This window comes from Solanum verrucosum, unplaced genomic scaffold, assembly GCF_900185275.1.
Source record: "Solanum verrucosum unplaced genomic scaffold, falcon-dt-bn FXZP01000257.1, whole genome shotgun sequence".
Taxonomy (NCBI): domain Eukaryota; kingdom Viridiplantae; phylum Streptophyta; class Magnoliopsida; order Solanales; family Solanaceae; genus Solanum; species Solanum verrucosum.
In genome coordinates this window covers 354,689-378,410 of record NW_026020539.1, presented here as the reverse complement: position 1 = coordinate 378,410, position 23,722 = coordinate 354,689, and the positions used below count along the sequence as shown (strand labels likewise).

Genomic DNA, 23,722 nt, shown 5'->3' with positions numbered 1-23,722 from the left:
GTATATTGCTCAAAAAAGTCACGGTATAAAAAAGAACATGTAAAGCATGTATGACAATAATACCCTATACCTCGTATTACAATCATAATTCTGGTTATCGCATATATGCTTGTCACCTCACATTTATGGTACTCCCATATACATAGTATATGTCAAACAATACTCCCTCTAGTTCATATAAAGTGAATTGTTGGAGTATGACACACCCCTTAAGAAAAAAGTTCTAACAATTCTCTTGAACTTTGAATAGTTCACTTATTTTGAACTATGAAAAAAGTTCCAACAATTCACTTAATATGGACTAGAAGGGAATATCAATTTGGGAAAATTCCCCCGTTGCGGTCAAAGCCTTAGCTTACCTGAGTCCGAAGAAACTCCTAGCCTTATCGAATTGCCAGATGAATCCATTGATGTCAATTAAATATTTTGTCTCGGTCAAATTCAAAATAAACCCAAAAGGTCTACCCCAAGCCTCGTGGTCAAATATCGAAATAAATTATGTTCTCAGTTTAACAATAATATTTTTCTTCTTTGTTTGACATAATCTAATATGCCTGAACCTTCAATAACATTTTCAATCCTACATCAATTCGGTGTTCTAATCTCCAAATTACATACTCTTAAACATAGGTCAGAATCCCCAAATTCACCATTTCAAATTCGTCTTTTAGGTGTTAGATTCAATGTGTAATCATGAAATATAATAACATCCGTGTTTAGCTTACTTACCCAACATTGTAGATGAATGCCCCTTTGAAAATTGCCTTGATTTGAGCTCCCAAGATCCATAAATAGTCAAATAAGCGAAAGGTCCTTATTCTGAAATTTATACGCATGTACAACCTTTAGACCAACAGTGCTATAGTACCCAAGCAACCGCGATTGCGGTGATCAACTGAGACCAACAGTGCAATGGCACTTCCTTGGCGCTATGACCCTTAGGATAGAAATCCTTCAGCATGATCGTGTCCCAAGCGTGATCGCATTGGCACCAGGAAAAAAATAAAATATGCACAGTTTAAATCTGGGTTTTCTTGCCCAAAACTCACCCGGACCTCTCGTGTCCCAACCTGAACCATCCCAACAAGTCCCAAATTGTAATATTGACTTGTACAGAGTCTCAAACCGTAAAATGGGGCATTCAGATTAAGGGTTGGTTTGTTATAAGTTAATAGCTTTCTTCTCTTTTTAATTAAAAATTTCATATGTTCATTGAATATAAATAATGAATATTCGTATGACATTCTATGTGCTTTTGCACGATTTATTCCATGGTATTTTTCTCCTCAATGAAGAATTTTTCTCGATCACCTAAAATGGCCATTTCATATATATTGATGTAGTCAAGTTAACCTCTGTTTCACCTAAGTTTGTTTTCTTGTTACTACAGGTCAAAGTGTTTGGGTTGCTCGTTAAAGGGCTACGGATTGGGCTGGACTTGCTAAGATTGTTGCAGAAGGAATGTCTAACCTCTTCCCTAGCTAAAGTTGTCTCCTTGCCTGTTCTAGATGGTGACAATGGCCTTGATAAGTTCCTCACCCAATTTGAAGCAGCAATTGATAGTGACTTCCCCAATTTTCAGGTTGGTGATACAATATACTTTTGGCTCTTTCCATGTCAAGAATATTTTGACAATTATATTTAAATCGCTTTTAATCTTCAATGTATGTGAATGTGCTCACTATTCCTTTCTTCTGTTTTTCACCTTTTTTTGGTAAGTATTGGAGATTTCCTCTGGGCTTCTAGTCAGACTCTAGTCAGCATACAGGTTCAAAATTCCAGAGAATGTAGGCCTGGCCTCTACCCTCTACCCTCTAAGAAAAGAAAAAGTGCTTGCTTGTTGATTGTCTAATTATGTGTGTTAGAGTCTGGCCGTTGATCTAGTCACAGTTTTCTTAAAGCTGCATTTTCAAGTTATGTGATTGATAAGGAACTGTTACATTCACAATCCTTTATTTTTGGAAGAAGCAGGTGTTTGAAGGCTTTAGGAAACATAATGTAAGATTGACCTATATATCTGCTTTTATACTCGACAGTTCACAACTTTATTTCTTGTTTTCTATAATCAAAATATTGTTTATGCTTATCTTTCGAAACTTTTATGGATTAGCTAGCCTAAGCAAATTGGAGACAAATACTATGGACAGGCTAGGTTCTCGTTAAGTTGTATGTATAATATGGAACCTTGCTTGGTGGTCATGTCTTCAAACCCCAGTGTGAATAACAATCTGCTGCTTCCACATAAAAGCATCATTTTTGTTCTGGAATTTCTTCCTTTCCCCACAGCTGTCAACAACCACTATATCCCCCCCTGCAAAATAAAAAAAAAAGGAACACTTTACCAGTTCAGTACTTTAGTTTGATGCTTAGCCGTAGTTATATGGATTGTAAATCTAATCATACAATGCTTAGAGTGTGTCCTTATGATGAACCTTTTGTTTTACTAACCTCATGCTGCAGACTTCAGAGGGCTGTGTCAGTAATTCATTTTTCTTGTGCTGTGTCAGGACCATAATGGTACTGATTTTGATGCTGAAACGCTATCCATTTTGATGGAGTTATTTATTGAGAAGGCTACTGAGTGGTCTCAATTCATTTATGCCATAAGTTGTGTTGATGTATTAAGATCATTTTCCATTACTGCAAAATTTTCTTCTGGAGTTATGTGTAGACCAGTGATCTTGCCTCTTTCAAAGCCGTCAAATTTCTGCAATGAGACTGGTGGACCAACACTAAACATCAAAGGATTGTGGCATCCATATGCTCTTGGCGAAAGTGGGGGACTTCCCGTTCCTAACAATCTCCATCTTGGAGGGAATACGAATATCCGCTATCCTCGTACTTTACTATTGACTGGACCAAATATGGGTGGAAAGTCGACTCTTTTACGTGCCACTTGTCTGGCCGTCATAATGGCTCAGGTTCATTCTTTTCTAGGTTTAGAGATTCTCTCATTTATTTATTTAAATAGTACTTGGCTTCTGGAGTTTAAAGATATCTGTTTTATTGCAGTTGGGTTGCTATGTGCCTGGAGAAACATGTGTGCTTTCACTTGTGGACATCATCTTTACACGTCTTGGAGCCACTGATCGAATCATGACTGGTGAAAGTGAGTAATATAAAAGAATTTGAACTATCTGTCCTACCCCTCTTTACCTTCTGTTTTATTATCTATACAGTCATTCATTCTTTGGACGAATGTGTTTTCTAATTTACTAGGAAAAGTCTAGTTTAAGATGTCTGCCACCGTCTCCAAGTTGTACTGGACCACTGTCTGCATGGAATGAAAATCAGAAAAATAAAAGAGAAAAGAGGTAAAGGACAATTTAGTTGGACCCGAAGAGGCCTATAATTGGCTGCTTTTTGAATATTCAAGTGATAGTCTTCCTCGTCATGACTAAGCTTGTGAACATCCCATCATTAACACAATGATAAAAGGGTGCCTGTTCTTTTCAATGCGATAGGTGGTCTTCTTATGTATACATAGTTCCTACTTTGTCACAGAATTTTTAAGTGAGTCGAAGTATAGCTGTGAACTTGGGCTGGAAAGTAGAAAGCTCCTTGCTCTCGTTGATGCAAGCTAAGTTGCATCAAGGCCATTCACGAGGAGTCAAACTCGAGATCTCTAAGCACTACAAGGATTATTCATGAAGATGGAAGTACTTGAACACACTTTGATGCCATCTCAGGGATTCCATATCATAAATATTACCTTTGATGCAATATCAAGATGTGGAAATCAAAATATTAATGCTAAGAACAAGAACAAAGATGAACAAAAGATAAAAAATACAAGAAACACAGAAGGTGGATAAGAATTGAGACCCTATGTTACTCGGACTCTCCTGAATGCTTCTGCACCCGGCTCGGATCCTCCATAAATGCACTAATTTGGAGGATCTGACACGCACCTATTGACATTTTTGAAGAGTCCGAGCAACATAGTTGAGAACAATGGTTATATGACAACCAATTCCCCCCATTTACCATATTTCAAAACACCAGTTCTATAGGAAGCAATACACAAGAATGGGACTAATAGGCAGCAATGACTATATTAAATCCAAAACCTCCTATTAAGAACACCAAACAAGCACCTATACTATAGAAACATCCTCAAGAGGAACATTTCAATCAACAATGGCCTTCGCCGTGACTCCCTCAAGAGTATCACTATTCAATCGAATATCAATGATATCCAAAATAATCTAATTCTATAGGAGCTATTCTCCACTATTTATAGCCTAGGCTAATTATTACAAAAATACCCTTTGTGAAATAAAGTTCTTCTTAGACAAAATACTTGCAATTTAGAAATAGCCACTTTGCATACTTAGCCTCTTTCTCCCTTCTTCAGAGTAGTGTTCTAAGTGGAGCTTTGTACTTCGACTTGAGCATGTTCTTGAGCTTCAACTCTCCATTCCAAGCACCCTCCAAGTTTCCAAAGCAACAACTCAGACGTATGTACAAACTCCTTAGCTTGGCTTCGTGTGCAAGGTTTTAATGAAACTCGACTTGCATCATTCTCCCTTTCTTGGAAAGGATTTGTGCTTGAATCCAAACCGTGCAAATGCATAGTGAAGACAAACAACAACAAGAACCTCATAGCATGAGGGTTAACAAACCTACCAACATGTCAAGGATGCACAAATTTGTGATATATCCAAGCATCAACTTTACTCACAAAGAACAAATCCTCACATGAAGCATAAAATGCTTGGCTATTCCCACGATCATGCAATAAGAATGTCCTAAAAGTCCTAATGGTGTCAAAATACCAAGAAGGCAATATCACATTGGTTTAGAGAGACATAAAACACAACTGATCCGCTATTTCAAGATAAAACCACTTCCAAGGTGATACCATGACCAAATCACAACAATTTAAGGAATCACCGAGGTCAAAAGGAAAGGAGATCCACATATCATGGTCAAGACAACAACCATCTACCCCATTAGATCTCATATCAACATAAGAGACACTCAACACAAATAAGAGCATCATATGCAAATAGATAATAAAGATAAGTGTCTAGCAAAATAACTTCATCCATGGGGTCCTCACTCATAAGATCACTATTAGATTCAAAAATATCATCAAGCATATTATCAAGAATAGGACAACCCAAAGAAGTACCCTATTTCAAACAAATGTCACCCTCCTCAAAAGAATAATACCCAATTTGACACAAACCTCCTCTAACGTCAATGTGGTTATAACTCAAGTCATTACATGAATTAAGTAATCCATCCTTATCCTCATCAAAAAAAGGTGGGGTGTCATACAAAGAGTCACAATGAAGACCATCACTAGTTGGCTTTCTCAAATAATCAAGCAAATCAAGGTTATCTTTACCCAGAGGATCATCCTTTTTCAAGAGTGAGAGATCGATATCAACAATTGGATAGTTAGCACAATCTTCAGCCAACCCTAAATTCTTAATGGACTTCAAGAAATAGGAGAACAAGTGAATTTCAAGTATGCTATCTTTATTTTCAAACAAATCACTCTATGTACTCTCTTCATCACATGACAACGAACTATCATTCAAAGCACAAGTGTCAACACTAGGTGGACACAAATGAATCTTGCAAGAAGGATCAATCCGGTCATCAATAGGATCAACTAGTGTATGAACATTCTCAACAAAGAAATTATCACTATACTATAAAGAATCATTAAGCTCACATGAAGACAAGCTATTCTCACACTTTTTTCATTTGAAAATTTTAACGTGTCAAGTTTAGCTATGGTAACTTGAGTCTCACAAGAAGGATTTTCTTTACCTTGGAGCGGAGCTTCGACTCACATATTTTCAAGCATGTCAAACTGTTTGTTCAAGGAGACTCATATTGATCACATCATTAAGTGTAGGCTCCTTGTTGGAGTTTGTATTCCTCCATTCGCCAAGCTTATACCTACACAAGAATCCTTATAAAGAGAGGATAAGCAAAAATGTTAGATGGTGTTTGTGCCAACTTAGTCACTTCACTCCTCACATCCTCTCCTTTTTCCACTCTAGAGTTTCCACGATTCACTCCCTTGCTCCTCTCTATCTTTTGTCTCTCATTATCATTGGAAGAAACTCCAAAAATCCTTTTTGAGAAATCTTGCTTCTTCTTTTGGGAAGTGCCTTTGATTCTTCTATGCCCCTACTAATGGTACCTCAAGTTCCTTTTCAATGCATCCCATGTCTCAATCGGGCTTCCCACCTTCGTTGTTCTCTTGCTATTATGCTTCCAATAAATAACAAGCTTCTCTTAAAGAGTCCCAAGAGCCACTTCCATCATGGATTCCCATTTTTCATACTTTTCTCCACTAGCTTCCATAAACAAGGTAGGCCATTTTAAATTGGGATCTTATAATTCCAAGACCTACAATACGAACAGACAAGATTAGTAATTAAAGTTCCTTACTATCACTCATATTTGCATTCCTTTGTGCTTGGCTAGCACCACTCAAATATACTCTCACACTTTAGCCTTTTACCACTCAAGAGTTCGGCCAAAGTTGCTATTCAATTCGATCAACGGCTTGCCAAGAGTCAAAATGGACGACTCAAAGAAAATCTAACAGACTTGAATCAAGAAAATTAACAATGAAAAGAAATGAAATAAACCCAAGAAAGAAAAATTGCTTGAAACAAAGTCAGACATAAAGAACTTGATTTAATTTAAATCAAGTTACAAAGCCAAAAAAGAGAATTAGATGTATAAGAACCTAAATTATCAAGATTTGTACCAAGAAAATCGTGTGGTAAGAAATTGAATTGGACTTTATGATGAAAAGGCCTCAAAACATGAAGTCAAGCTTGAATCTTCCTGTGTCAAGCTATCTATCTTTCTTTTCTTGTTCTTAGTTTAGGGTTTCGTTTTCATTTTTGGCTTGCATCACAGATAAAGATGATGTTTAAGTCAATGACACCAGATGGTTGTGGTTTCACATTTATCATCCACTTTCTTAGTGCATCATGAAGAAAATATACCGTGTTCTGTGTAAAGCTTAAGCAAGAAACATCTATACCAAATATGCAGGATAAAATTTATTTGAATATCTTGTATACATTTTGCAGGTACCTTCTTCATTGAATGCACGGAGACCGCATCAGTTCTTCAAAATGCTACATATAATTCCCTTGTTCTTTTGGATGAATTGGGTAGAGGAACAAGCACTTTTGATGGATATGCTATTGCATATGCTGTGAGATTCCCCATTATTTTCTTTTATTGGATGATTGATTAGCTGCATGCAAGAGTTCTATTTTCTTTCTAGAGATAGATTGTGGGAGTCTTCTTTTTTTTGCATTTGTTTACCTGATACTTGATCTGTCTTTCCCAGTAAACTGGTGTAATGATAGGTGCCTACCACATATACATGATTATAGTTTAGCAGCTTTTTAGTATAATATCTTGAGCTTAATTGAGTCACTCAGAATAAGTATCACCTAAAGATATGGTATGAAATACTATATTAGTTTGTGTGCAATTACTGAAGTGTTCATTTTTTCCATCTGAATTAGCTTTTTATGTATGTGATCTATTCCAAAGGTATAAGATCACAAGATATAGAATGGAGCAAACTTGTGGGGGGGGTCACCCAATGACCTTAAGATTCTCTGCATTAGTCATTACTGAAAGAGACTGTTGATTGTCTTTGAGTCATTTTGGTCGTGACATCTTTGGTTTTGTTTCATACATTCAAACTGTGAGGTGTACTCTTTGACATGTTATAAATTCTGTCCAGGTATTCCGACACCTTGTTGAGATGGTGAACTGCCGCTTACTGTTTGCCACACATTATCATCCACTCACTAAAGAGTTTGCTTCTCATCCTCATGTGACATTACAACACATGGCCTGCTCTTTCAAGTTGAAATCTCAAAGTTCATCTCCAACAGAGCAAGAACTGGTGTTCCTTTACCGCCTAACCTCTGGAGCATGCCCGGAGAGCTATGGGATGCAAGTAGCCCTCATGGCTGGAATACCGAAAACTGTGGTTGAATCTGCATCGAGTGCAGGGCAAGTAATGAAGAAAATGAACGGAGAAAGTTTTAAGTCATGTGAACAAAGAGCTAACTTTTCAACACTGCATGAGCAATGGTTCATGGCTCTTCTGGATATCTCGAAGATGGATGGTGGATTTGACAATGACAATGACAATGACCTTTTTGATACATTGTTTTGTTTGTGGCATGAACTTAATGCTGATAGATCCACTTGCTGAAGATGTTGGTCTTTTGAATAGAGCATTATGCTGTAACCTGACGATGTTTTTATTTTGGAAGAACAGGGTGTACATGTTTTATGTGGGAAAAAGGGTCGAAATGATTTATTGGTTGGCTTTATCCGTCGTTATATTATTTGGTCAAAATTATCCTTGCTGTTTCAAAATTCAACAGATATACCCCAAAATTAACTATTTCTCCCATATCAGCCCCAATTGCGCTTCAATTGAAAATTACCCATTTTGAACGGATCTCAATTTACATTTGATCCGTGACCCACCAAATCAAAATTTGAACCTGGTTTTCTGCCCCGCCCTACTTAAGTTATTGTTGCTACATACGTAAAGTAAATTATATTTTCATTAAATTCTCCATGAGATTTGTTGAATTAACGAGAAAAAAAATAATGATTTTACTCTAATAAATTAAACTCAAAAGTAAATTTTGCACGTTGATAATGAAAACAAATTAAAGTTGATTTCCATTTTTATGACCTCTGTCTTTCATATTAGGATTTTTAAAATATGACTTTTTCATCCTTTTGAAATCATAAATACTTGTTAAATCTAATAGTTTGGTCTTATAACAAAGAAGCTTTTGCTTATAATTGAGGTTTGAATTTATTTTTTTTAACGAAAATCTTTTCTCTAAAATTTGATACTTTTTACCTGATAGTTTGTGCAATAAAAAATTCTGAAGTGCCAGCCATAGCCAAATGCATATAAATCTTTTTCTAAATTTTTGGCAAGCGAAATATAAAATGAGACATGCAAGAAGACTTATGTTATTTGAAAATTTTATCGAACTAGAAGCAGTAGAAAACAAGAAGGGAGGATGCCCGCACCCCATAATTTTTAAAAAATTAAGGCTTTGACCTACCCCACTCCTGCTTAGAGACTGCCCTGCCCCGCCCCGCCCCATTGCCATCCCTACCTTTCATCCACAATAACTCTCCTCTGCTTAAATAAGCCACCAACCACCTAAACAACAAACAAACAAGAATTCCCTCTTCAAACCTCTTTGAAAAATGTTGTACAAATCAATAAAAAGAAAAACAAGACCAACAATCTCTGAAGCATTCATTGAACTCATGTTGTTACGCAAAAATAACACCCTAATACTACTATTTCATCTTCTTTATACGTTTTCTGAACAAGAAAATGTCAAACAAAGATTGAAAATCCATCTCTAAAATGCTTAAATACTTGATACCAAAATAATAGATTTTTTCAATGAGGCATGTGAGAGATCTATAGGACCTGATGCTCCGGTAGTGGAAGGACTTCTCTAAGGCCTTCATATTCCACTATTTGCCATGAGAGGTTCGAGAGGCCCGTCTTGACCAGCTTATCAGTTTGAAGCAAGGGAACATGAGTATGAGGAATTATAGGCACATATTTAATTCTTTGACAGATATGTACTAGATATTGTACGTACCATGAGAGCCAGAGGTCATCTTATGTGGATGGTTTGGCAGATCATTTGATCAGAGATTGCAGGGTAGCATCTCTATCGGATGTTGCAGACATCACGTAGCCGAAAAGAAGCCAACTCAATAGCCTCGGTGCGGAGGCATGCATCACCCTCAATACTTTGTATATATGGTCTCTAAAGTCCTGGGGATCCTCAGTAGAACTAGATCTCGTAAATAATGGAGGGGCCAAATGAAGAAACTCGCATACCTTCAAACTCTAGCTGTCGCTCATGAATAGAAACCATCCTAGTCTGCAACTGAACAACCTCCCTTATCCCCTATTCCCCAGTCTTTGGTGGAGGAACAACAGGTACTCTGGAGGTCCTGTGTCCCTAGCTTCGTTGGGTTACAATGGAACTGGTAGGGCTGGGGTACTGCATTTCCTAGAGCTTCAACATGTGCCAGGGAAGCTGGTATTAGGGGTACTGGAGATTCACTCTGTGCCTCCAAGGGAAATCTATCCCTTTGACTTGGTGGGGAACAACTAGTATCTTCCCCTGGATCCATACCTATCTCTCGTTGTGCCATCTCCAAAGCGTGTGTAGCCTGTTAGATAAGAAACATAAAACATGATTTAGATTTCATATGTTCTTATAATTTTGCACCATAGCACCATCTATCAATTGAAAGAAATGTAACCATTCCTATATGCCATGTTGCCTTTTGATCATAAGTATGGTGCACAACACATCCATAAACAATACTTTACTAGACACGACTTGTGGACCCTTGGGATACGACCTGTTCTGATACCAAGTTTGTCATGTCCCAAAATAAAGAGGTGTGATTGACACTCGATATCGTATTCAATCGAGTTAGCCACTAAAACTGTGAAACATACTAGCTATCTAAACTGCGGGCTCAAAAGATTGGGAAACACAACATCTGAAATATGAAGCCTAGACCATTAAGGTCATGACATAATAGTAAACCATATAAACAATGATAGACAAGCCAAAAATAAAGAAGTACTAGCTAGAGGACGAGCCTACAATTGAAGACATACATACTTACACACACACACACACACACACACACACACACATATATATATATATATATACATGCCAAACCTATGGACTAAAGATTGAAACCTATAAAAGAAACCCATAATACTGTGTCCACAATAGCCTGTACGAGTGACATAAGCACTTTTGGGACAAGGCCCTGACTATACCCAAAATGTACAACAAAAGTAAACATCCTCTAATATATATATACATGCCAAGCCTATGGACTGAAGATTGAAACCTATAGAAGAAACCCAGAATACTGTGTCCACAATAGCATGTACGAGTGAGATAAGCACTTTTGGGACAAGGCCCCGACTATACCCAAAATGTACAACAAAAGTAAACATCCTCTAATATCCCCAAGATAAGATGAAGTTTACCAACTCACAGTTGAACTTGAATCCTAGCGGGTGGGTCGATTAGAATCCCTACATGGAACTTCTTGCACGAAACAAAAAAATAGCGTCCCCAAGAAATGGGACGTCAGTACAAAGAAAAATGTACTTGAATGTAAGGCAGAAAGTAGAATCATAAAGAGATGCTATAAAAATGGTAATAGAGATACACCTGAAACTGAAACTCAAATAATCTCCATAGCTAACATTTGACCTACTATTCAAATATGCATGATATGCTCATGTAATCGTATGTCGTGTATACATATATATATATATATATATATATATATATATATATATATATATATAGATTAAAATGCATGACATAGCCAACCAAATGCTACCAATGGGGGTGTCTCCCGATAGCTAACCAACATCATATTCACCAACTTGTGGCCATCTGTGTCTCATACATATAAATATAGGCAATAGACCCCATACCTCCCAATTATAGCTCAGGAGTAGAATGCATAACATGCCTTGTCATGTCATGGATTTGTAATGCATGTATGTTACCATAATCATGTTGCCAATCTTAGTCCATTTGTACTCTTGTTCTCATAATTCCTTAATCACTTTTGTATAACATGTAAATGTGTCATGAAACCTCATGTTTTTCTGAATAAGCTTGAAAACTTAACTCGACTTTTAGAAAGATAACTTAACCTTGAAGATATTCATAAAAAGCTTAAGGTTCTTCACTTAGTTCCTATACTTGTACGCACCTATAAACAATTTATAATTGACCTTAAATCGACAGATTTTCCATATGGTCTTAAGTCGACGAAACGTCCATAGAACTTTGTAAAAACAATCATAAAAGAGTCCCGAGATGATTACCTTAGCAAACCAAGTGTAAACTTTGAACAAAACTCAATAATTACCAAGTTGTCTTCCAAAACTAGCTCCAAACGCAGCTAATAAAAGGGGAAAATGATTTCCAAGTGTAGAGATCACGTTTCTAGGCACGGGGGCAATCTTTAATGGTAGAATATGCTATCACAAACCTTCATCATCAAAGAACTCTATTAGAACCCCTTCATAAGCTTTCTTTCTGGTTAGGAACTAAAAATAAATAATTTTATGGTTAAACATCGAATAGACGATATACCATATTTTATTACCCGACCTAGTTCGCGACCCAAATTTTTCCCAGACAGTCTGTAGTACAACACTCATAACTTTTTACTCCAATGTCGGTTTGATGTGAGGTTTTGTACGTTGCAAACTAGACTTGTAGAACTTTTATTTTATAGGTAATGGGCCTTTTAACTTTTTATATATTGGTAGAAGACATCCAAGACATTTGACCCAAAGTTCAGAAAATTTTATTAAAGAAATTTTGATAATATTTGCCGACCTTTGTTTCGCTATTTTTATTGACTTCAAAACTTAACATACGACCATTTTGATATTATAATACCTCATAAAATAATATTCTTTGCATATTAGAAACTCATAGACTTATTCCGGTGGTATGAGTTAATTTAAACCTTTCAAACGGGTGAGGTGCTACCCAAGCCATTTCTTTAACCCCATCCTCTGTATGAGGGATTTCTTTGACCTAAAGCTCTAGTTTAGTTCCTTGATATTGCCACCCATTTGCAGTCTTATTCTTGAATTTACTTTACCCAGTCATAAGTCATATAACTACGCCACACTACGCCACATATTTTATGAAAAGATAGAAAAAAGGTATGTGACTCACATATAACAACCCCTATAATGTTTTTACCCTCACAACTATACCAAAAATATCTGAAGTCTTCTTCTCAAAATTCTCTCAAGAGCTCTCAAGGTGAAGGTTAGAGTTTCAAGAGCTTCAAGGTCTTATTCTCCATTGCTTTTGGACTTTGATTATCAAGGTATGTGGGTATTCACCAATGCATCCATTTCATTCATTGGATCTCAAAATAATCTCAATCTCCAATTTAATTTCACCTAATTATCTAGGATTTCATGCAGATCTCCATGGGTCCTATTCATTATGATTCAATTGTTTATTTTCAATATTATTATGCATGATTTGATTCATTTACATGGTTTTCAATTTATTTAATATGGACCTATGCCCATGTCTACTTTATGAACATGAATTATGTATTATGCTTATGAACTTATAAATTGCTATGCATGTTTTATGAAAAGAATGATTTATGAACTATGGATGCTTTCGAGATAAGTATCAATGATTTGTGAAAGGTTTTCTTATATATAAATGAAATAAAGATTTAGATGCTTAGAAAGGTAAGTGTCTATTGTGAAGAAGTTTATGAAATCATTATTTGAAAGGAGCTACTCTATGATGACTTATGATTGGCTTGATAGTTTAATTTTGCCTTTCCAAGTATTTTGATATGAATATGATTATGTATTTTCTGTTGGGAATTACTTAGCACCAAGAGGACTTTGAGTTTGTCACGCCTTGAGGATGCCCCCTGGACGCAGACACGGGATCTAGGATAACGAGTGACCATAAGCTAACCTGCTGGCATATCATAAGCATACTAAAGATAAAATGAAAAGGTAAGCACTGTGCGGAAGCTAAATCATCATGAATAATCTGAAATGATGGGGAATACCCATATACTGTCTGAATAAATGAAAACTGAGAGTTTAATCAACAACTGAAAAGTCAAACTCTAACACTATATTTGAATCTAACTATGTCTGAAATAAGCCTCAAAACTGACTAGAAGTGCTGGGACATGCCCTAGCTAAATCTAACAAAACTGAAAGCGAAGAGAGACAATCATGTCAAGGAGGACTCACCACTGATGCTGCTGAACTGAAGATAAAAAATCGATCTAAGCGTGATATGGAATCTGAGAACCTGAACCTACATCATGAGAAGATGTAGCGCAGAGTATGCGTCAGTACTTGAAAGGTACTGAGCATGCATGATAGAGTAAAGCTGAACAATAACATAACTGAACCAAAGCATAAGGTTTGAGGAATGATATGAGATAAGCATAATACTAACTGAGAATACTGCACATGAAATAACTAAATGCAATGACCAAGTTTATAACATACTGAAACTGAAATCTAACTGTAACTGATGACGTGGTCAATGCAATAGAATCTGTCTGTAAGGGAGCTACTAATAACCGACATAAAACCACATAAGCTAAATGTGGAGTCCGATGTATATATCCCATCGAGAGGACCCAATGTACCTGGCCAGAGGTATAGAGGCATGCTGGCGTGATCACTAAAATAATGCCCACAGAGGGGACTTACAACCTACAGGGCACATAGTTTTGGGACTTCAGGGTGAATGACCCTAGTCCACTCGGTATTAAGCTTCTCCAAATTGATTAAGTAATTAACAATTTATGACTGAAGTTCTGTAATACTGGAAAGCTCAAAATAATGACATGCTAACTTAGAATGCAACATTAATGTGCTGATAATGAAACATTTAAATTTGAGGCATGTATAACTGAAATATCTGACCTAGCATGTGTAATTCATGAACTAAAAGAACTACATATCTAGGGTTCTGAGTTTATCCATGAATCTGGGTAAAAACGATACTACAACATGATAATCTGATTAGGAACATTAAAGTAACTAATTCATAATAATCCACTGAAATTCTAGAAACCCTAGATCTAGATAATCTTAAGGGAATTAAGAATCTGACTGAAATCTAAGAACCTAATGGGTGAAAGGAACCCACTAGTGAAATCCCACATACCTAGTGAAGAATTTCACAGAAAAATCTTTTGATTTCAGGGTTGAAACTGATGAAAACCTGCTGCATTCTTGGAACTAAGGCTGGTCGACTTCTTCTCCTCTATTCCTCTGGTTTGATCGATTATTTTGAGAAAAAATTGACTAGGGTAGGTTCTAATCAAGTTGCTGGGCTAAAACTGGACAAAACTACGTAGTTTAGAGGTTAAACGACGTAGTTTAGGGGTCCAACGCATAAGGAAAAAACCAAACGACCCCTGACTTAACTGCTGTCGGGGCCAATTGACGGACCAGACCCATGGACCGTGGATTAACCGATGGTCCGTGCTGGTCAACTGTCGATCGGTGACTGGTACTGGAATCTAGGGCCTCGATCCACCGACCAGGACCAAGATCCGTGGCCTGGCCTACGTCCTGTAGGTCCAGCCGTGGGTCGACACTTGGCCAAAATTTTGGAGGGTTCTGGGGGAAGGGTCACAGGTCGTGAACCACAGACCAACAGAACGGACTGTGGGTCCTCCTACGGTCCATGGGTGGTGCCACCTGAAACCTGCATTTTAGTTGTTTTAGCATACACGGTGTTACATTATCTCCCCCTTGGGAACATTCGTCTTCGAATGAAGACTAAACTAGCTGAAATGGAGGGAGAAAGCTGTAACCTCTACCACTAAACACTGAAAAAACTGATTTCTGTCTGAACTAAGTTCCAAGGACATGCAAATACGCTGAAAATGCAAGTACAAACTGAAGGAACATGATGCTAAGACTGAAACTGCGCATGAATGACTAAAAAATTGAAGAGGAATTATTACTCAAGCTGGAATGGAATCGAAAGGAAAGAGATGAGGATACTTGGTTTTCATGGCTGCTTCTGCTTCCCAAGTAGCTCCCTCTACGGACTGACTCCTCCACAATACCTTCAATGAAACGACTTCTTTGTTTCTCAACTTTCGAACCTGACGATCAAGGATTTCAACTGGTACCTCTTCATAAGGGAGACTATCCTTCACAACCACACTTTCTAAAGGTACAATAGATGTTGGATTACCCACACACTTCTTCAACAACGAAATGTGAAAAATCGGACACATTGCTGCTAGTTCTGTTGGCAACTCTAACTCATAAGCCAATTTACCAACCCTTTACAAGATCTTGTAAGGGCCTACATATCTAGGACCGAGCTTCCCTTTCTTGCCAAATCTCATCACCCTCTTCATAGGTGACACTTTCAGGAAAACCTAATTATCAACTTGGAACTCTAATTCCCTTCTTCTTACGTCTCCATAGGACTTCTGGCGACTCTGGCTATCTTAAATCTATCTCTAATGAGTTGCAGTTTCTCCATAACATCATGAACTAAATCTGGCACTTACCAAGGTTGCTTCACCTACTTCAAACCAACCAACTAGAGATCTACATCTATACCCATACAATGCCTCATAAGGGCCCATCTGAATGCTGGAATGATAACTATTATTGTAGACGAACTCTATGAGAGGAAGGTGATCATCCCAACTACCCTTGAAGTCATTCACGCAAGCTCTCAACATGTCCTCTAAGATATGAATAGTACGCTCTGCCTGGCCATCAGTCTGTGGATGAAATGATGTGCTAAGATTAACCTGAGTACCAAGACTTTTTTGAAATGACTTATAGAAATGAGAGGTAAACTGAGGACCTCTATATGAGATGATAGACAAAGGAACTCTATGCAACTTGACTATCTAATTAATGTAAAGCTTGGCGTAGTCCTCCACCAAATCTGTAGTCCTAACAGCCAAAAAACATGCAGACTTAGTGACCCTATCAGCTATCACCCAAATGGAGTTATGCTGTCTGCGAGTACGAGGTAAACCTGTGATGAAGTCCATGCTGATCACTTCCCACTTCCAAGTAGGAATGTTGATCTATTGTGTCATACCTTCTGGTTTCTAATGTTCTACCTTCACTTGCTGGCAATTAGGGCACTTTGGCACAAAATCCGCTATATCCCTTTTCATACCATTCCACCAAAAGACCTCCCGTAGATCATGGTACATCTTAGTGGTGCCTGGATGAATGGAATATCTGGAGTTATGGGCATTTAGAAGAACCTGCTGTCTCAACTCACCCACCTTAGGAACATATAATCGACCCTGATAGCGAAGTACACCATCTCCCCCTTGGGAGAAAACCTCAACTCTCTGCTGATGGACTTCAACCTTAAGTTGGAGCAATATCGAATCACTGTCTTGTTTTCCCTTAACCTCTGCTACCAATGACGATTCTGACCCATTCTAGACTGTTACATCCCCATATGATATGCTCATAAGACGAACTCCTAGGCGAGCAAGTTTGTGAACATCCTTCTCTAGTTCCTTTCTTTCTTCCTCAACATGTGCTATACTACCCATATATAGTCTAATAAGAGCATCTGCTACTACATTGGCCTTACCAGGATGGTAATGCACACTCATATCGTAATCCTTGAGGAACTCTAGCCATCTCCTATGGCGAAAATTCAACTCCTTCTGGGTGAACACATACTGAAGGCTCTTATGGTCTGTGAACACATCTATGTGAACACCATACAAGTAATGTCTCCAAATCTTAAGTGCAAATACCATTGCTGTGAGCTCGAGGTAATGAGTTCGATAGTTCTTCTCATGCACCATATGCTATCTAGAAACATAAGCTATAAACTTACCTCGCTGCATCAACACACAACCTAGGCCGATTGGATGCATCACAATAGATAACATAACCGTTTGAACCCTCTGGTAGAGTCAAAACGGGAGTTGTAGTCAACCTAGTTTTAAGTTCTGCGAAGCTTTTCTCACAATCATCTAACCACTGAAACTTGACCTTTTTCTGAGTCAACCTTGTCAATGGAGAAGCTATGGATGAAAATCCTTCCACGAACCTTTTGTAATATCCAGCCAAACCCAAGAAGCTTCTGATATCTGTAGGAGAGGTAGGTCTAGGCCATTGCTTTATTGCTTCTATTTTCTTAGAATCCATTCGGATCCCTTCGCTAGACACTATATGAAAGCAACACATTGCAACCAAAACTCATATTTGCTAAACTTAGCAAATTATGGAGATTTTTGAGAGTCTGTAGAACAACCCTCAAATGATTTGCATGTTCTTCCTCATTCCTAGAGTAAATGAGGATATCATCAATAAAGACGATAGTGAACAAGTTCAAATACTGCTTGAAAACTCTGTTAATCAAATACATGAAAGCTGTAGGAGCATTGGTTAGTCCAAATGACATAACTACAAATTCATAATGACCATACCAAATTCTAAAGGCTGTTTTTGGGATGTCACTATCTTTGACTCTGAGCTGATAATAACCGGATCTGAGATCTATCTTTGAAAAATGACTAGCACCTTGAACTTGGTCAAACAAGTCATCAATTTTGGGGATAGGATACTTATTTTAAATTGTGACTTTGTTCAATTGCCTATAGTCAATGCACATTCTGAGAGAACCATCTTTGTTCTTCACGAATAACACTGGTGCACCCTATGGTGAAATACTGGGTCTGATGAAGCCCTTATCCAGAAGGTCTTTCAACTGCTCTTTCAATTCCTTAAGCTCAGTTGGAGCCATTCTGTAAGGAGGAATAGAAATAGGCTGGGTATCTGGAAGGAGATCAATTCCAAAGTCAATTTCCCTTTCGAGAGCAACTCCAGAAAACACTTCTGGGAATTCATTGACTACTAGAACTGACTCAAGAGTTGGGGTTTCAGAGCTTGAATCCTTAACCCGAACTAGATGATAGAGATAAGCCTTAGAGATCATCTTTCTGGCCTTAAGGTAAGAAATGAATCAATCCATAGGCACTAAGCTACTACCATTCCATTCTAATATTGGTTCGTATGGAAACTGAAAACAAACAATCCTAGTTCTACAATCAACTGAGGCATACAAGAATGTAACCAATCCATGCCTAGAATGATATCGAAATCTTCTATTTCTAACTCTACAAGATCTATTGAGGTGACTTTCTGGGAGACTGTGACAGGGCAATTTTTGTATACCCGTCTAGTTATGACTGGGTCACTAACTGGAGTTGAGACTGTGAAGGGTTCTGAAAGAGTTCCTGGACTAACATTGAAGTTGACTGCTATATAGGGAGTTACAAAAGACAAAGTAGCCCCTAGGTCTAACAATGCATACATATCTAAGTTTAAAACTCGTAACGTACCAGTGACTACATTAGTAGAATCTTCCTGATCCTGGCGAGCATACAACTTGTTTTGGTGCTGTCCGCCACCTGTACCAGATTAGTTACCCTGCTGAGTCGGGTGACTTGTTGGTGTTGCTGAAGTTGTAGTCTGAGCTCTACCATTGTTGTCCCCTTGACCTTGTTTAGCAGAAGGACAATCCCTCAACCTGTGACCAAAATGACCACACCTAAATCATCCTTCCTTTCCTACAAGACACTCGCCCGGATGGTTCTTACCATACTTTGGACAAGTTGGGTAGGTTTTGGTGCCTGAAATACTACCTTGAGACTTAGAGCCTATTGCCCTACCTTTATGATCATTTCGGAACTTAGAGAATCGAACACTAGCTGATGAAGGTGCCAGAGCTGAAGACTTCTGCTGAAACTACGAGCAATTTCCACCACTCGATTTCTATTGAGAATAATCTTAGTTGCCTGTCCTAGCCTTCTTATTCTCCTTATCCTGTTCCCTAAGCATATCACCCTCGACCTGCTGAGCATGAGTCATGAGCCTAGAGATGCTCATATCTTCCAGCAACATAGCATTATTACACTCTGTTTCACTAGGTCAAATACCCCATAAAGAAACTTGTTCATTTGAGCCTTGAATCACCAACCATGTGTGGAGCATACCTGGAGAGTTGGGTGAACTTGAGCCCGTACTCTTGGACCGACATGGAACCCTGCCTCAAATTCATAAACTCCTGAGCTCTTGCCTCTCTCAACTCTCTTGGGAAGAACCTATCTAGAAAAGTTTCACTAAAGCATTCCCAAGTGATAGGAACTGCATTTGTATCCCTGTTCTCTTTCCACTGAGTATACCAGATGTGAGCTACATCCTTCAGCTGATAGGATGCCAACTCTACCCTATCATTACATGTCACTTGCATTACTCCAAAGGCGTTCTTGACCTCATCTATGAAGTTTTGGGGACCCTCACCAATCTGTGATTCTAAGAACTCAAGTGGATTCATCCTAACAAAATCACGAACCTTGGCTGCTGCTGATCCACCACTAGCATTTGCAGGAACTGGAACCTACTGGTTGTTCTGGGTAGTCACACTCTGAGCTAAAAGCTGAATGGCGTTTCGAAACTCAGCATTAGAAACATTCTGATCTGGGTACTAAAGGAGCTGCATAAGCATTTTGTGCATTCGCATTCCTTCCATAAGCTCTACGAGGAGGCTTGATCTAGAACGCATAACGTCGAGTTAGAAATGAGGAATTAGATCATACCTTACGCACGATAAGAGTAACAAGAAATTGAGTTTTCCTAAAACACTTCACAGCCTCCTGTTCATTAGATGTGGTGCATTTCACACCCATGAAAATGACTCTACTTAGTGCGGTTTTTCAGACATCCTAGGACTATTAAACCTAGTGCTTTCATGCAAAGTTTGTCACGCCCCGAAGCTATCCCTGGACGCAGACACGGGACCTAGGATCACGAGTGACCCCAAGCTAACCATGCTGGCATATCATAAGCATACTAAAGATGAACTGAAAAGGTAAATATTATGCGGAAGCTAAATCATCATGAATAATCTGAAATGATGAGGAATACCCATATACTGTCTGAATAAATGAAAACTGAGAGTTTAAACAACAACTGAAATGTCAAACTCTAACACTATAGCTGAATCTAACTATGTCTGAAATAAGCCTCTTAACTGACTAGAAGTACTGGGACATGCCCTAGCTAAATCTAACAAAACTGAAAGCAAAGAGAGACAATCATCTCAACCGTCCTCGAAGAATGTGGACTCACCACTGATGCTGCTGAACTGAAGATCGGAACTCGATCTAAGTGTGATCTGGAATTTGAGAACCTGAACCTACATCAAGAGAAGATGTAGCGTAGAATATGCGTCAGTACTTGAAAGGTAGTGATCATGTATGATAGAGTAAAGCTGAACAATAACGTAACTGAACCAAAGTATAAGGTCTGAGCAATGATATGAGATAAGCATGATACTAACTGAGAAAACTGCACATGAAATAACTAAATGCAATGACCAAGTTTATAACATGCTGAAACTGAAATCTAACTATAACTGATGACGTGGTCAATGTAATAGAATCTGTCTATAAGAGAACTACTAATAACCGACATAAAACCATATGAGCTAAATGTGGAGTCCGATGTATATGCCCCATCGAGAGGACCCAATAAACCCTGCCGGAGGTATAGAGGCATGCTGGTGTGATCACTAAAAGGATCCCCACAGAGGGGACTTACAACCTATGGGGCACGTAGTTTTGGGACTTGAGGGTGACTGACCCTAGTCCACTCGATATTAAGCTTCTCCCAATTGATTAAGTAATTAACAATTTATGATTGAAGTTCTGTAATACTGGATAGCTCAAAATAATGACATGCTAACTGAAAATGCAACATTAATGTTCTGAAGATGAAACATTAAATCTGAGGCATGTATAACTGAAATATCTGACCTAGCATGTGTAATTCATGAACTAAAAGAACTACATAGCTAGGGTTCTGAGTTTATGCATGAATCTGGGCAAAAACTATACTACAACATGATAATCTGATTAGAAACATTAAAGTAACTAATTCATAATAATCTACTGAAATTCTATAAACCCTAGGTCTAGATAATCTAAAGGGAATCAAGAATCTGACTAAAATATAGGGACCTAATGGGTGAAAGGAACCCACTAGTGAAATCCCACAGAGAAAATCTTTTGATTTCAGGGTTGAAAATGATGAAAACCTGCTGCGTTCTTGGAACTACACCTGGTCGACTTTTTCTCATCTATTCCTCTGGTTTGATCAATTATTTTGAGAAAGAATTGACTAGGGTAGGTTCTATTCAAGTTGCTGGGCTAAAACTGGCCAAAACTACATAGTTTAGAGGTTAAACGACTAGTTTAGGGGTCCAATGCATAAGAAAAAAACCAAACGACCCCTGACTTTACTGCTGTTAGGGCCAACCGATGGACCAGACCCATGGACCGCGGATCGACCGACGATTCGTGCTGGTCAACTGTCGATCAGTGACTGGGACTGGAATCTGGGGCTTCGATCCACGGACCAGGACCACGGTCCGTGGCCTGGCCTACGACCCGTAGGTCTAGCCGTGGGTCGACACTTGGCCAAAATTTTGGAGGGATCTGGGGGAAGGGTCGCAGGTTGTGAACCACGAACCAATAGAACAGACTGTGGGTCCTTCTACGGTCCATGGGTGGTGCCCGTTGGTGCCACTTGAAACTCCTGAAACCTGCATTTTGGTAGTTTTAGCATATGGGGTGTTACAGAGATAGAGGCTCTCCCATTAGTAGAGGCAAGGTCTGTAGAAGAAATACCATTATCCCAAACTACGTGCCCCTTTAGGATTATCTTAAATGACCTAGCTAGTGGATCCACAAAAGAAATTATGAATGGAGAAGTTCTACCTTGGCAAGTAGATTCCCCTTTTCGGTGTGAGGGTCATGTCAGATTCCATGTGATAGCTCACATAGTCTTATTGTCAGTTAGTGGTAAATATACCACAAATGAACTATTTTTTCTTCAAAGATTTTATGAATGCTTCTTAAATGGTTTTAAGTATGCATTGACCTCGTATATAATTTTTGATTTCTCTTTAAAGGCTCTTACTGTATTTTACTTTGTCTTGCATATCATGTTTATGCTCATCATGTTGTCATGCCTATATTTTTATGCATTTCCACAAATGAGTTTGCAACGTGCCACATTTATGAATGGAGGCTACAAGGCGTTTTGGAAACTTTACTTCTTTCACTACTCTAAAGTTGTGCCATAGAGTTCATCTCTATAAAAGGTCTTCCTCCTTACTCTTGTCAGATTATTTTCAGGATATGCCTCTTCAAGGAGATAACGAAAGAAGGAATGTGGAGCCCGAGGTTCCTTAAATGTCGATAGATCCTTTTCCCGAGCAAGTGATTAATGTCAAATTTTGAGACTCTTTCCAAGTGTTGGCTCAAGATATGACACCCCAAGCTAATAGAGAGACCATTGATCCCGTGAAATCAAATGTGGGTATGGCGGTGATAAGGATGAAGGACTTCACTAGGATAAATCCCTGGAGTTTCATGGGTTGAAAGTTGATGAGGATCCTCAAGAGTTTATTGACGAGATTTATAAGATAGTGGTAATTATGAGAGTTTCAATGGCGGAGAAGGAGGAATTGACTGCTTATCAATTCAAATGTGTTGCTCAAGTTTGGTTCAACCAATGGAAGGAAGAGAGGGCTATTGATGCGGGTCCTCTTGATTGGGTTAAATTCAAATGAGCTTTTCTTGATCATTTCTTTCCTCTTGATATGAGAAAGGAAAATGTGCTTGAGTTTATTAGTATTCTTTAATGAAATATGAGTGTGAAGGAGTATGCTTTTAAGTTTATTCAATTGGATAAGTATGCTCCAACTATGGTTGTCGATTCTAGGGAAATGATGAGCAAGTTTGTATCAAGTGTGTCCAAAATGGTAGTCAAGTAGTGTCGTACCACCACGTTGATCAAGAAGATTGATATCTCTCGTTTGATGATACATGCCAAACAAATTGAAGAGGAAAAGATATAAGAGAAATATAGGGATTCAAAGAGGGCAAGGACCAATGATGGTGAATTTTCTCATTCTTGGTCCGGTGGACATGGTTGTGCTCAATTTCGACAAAATTTTTCTGGTCAAGGTTGTTCTGATGTTCCAGCTCCTAA

The 23,722-nt window shown here is 38.3% G+C and overlaps 1 protein-coding gene across 1 annotated transcript in view; it reads left to right on the top strand.

Annotated features, from left to right (window-relative positions):
• The window catches only part of LOC125809938 (DNA mismatch repair protein MSH7), a 52,115-nt gene extending 43,784 nt beyond the window's left edge, over positions 1-8,331 (top strand). The window contains exons 13-17 of the mRNA XM_049489469.1: positions 1,391-1,582; positions 2,508-2,921; positions 3,013-3,109; positions 7,074-7,201; positions 7,745-8,331. Coding sequence (XP_049345426.1) covers positions 1,391-1,582; positions 2,508-2,921; positions 3,013-3,109; positions 7,074-7,201; positions 7,745-8,224 — 1,311 coding nt within the window. The 3' untranslated portion in view covers positions 8,225-8,331. The remainder of the gene's footprint in view (positions 1-1,390; positions 1,583-2,507; positions 2,922-3,012; positions 3,110-7,073; positions 7,202-7,744) is intronic.
• Positions 8,332-23,722: the final 15,391 nt, after the last annotated feature.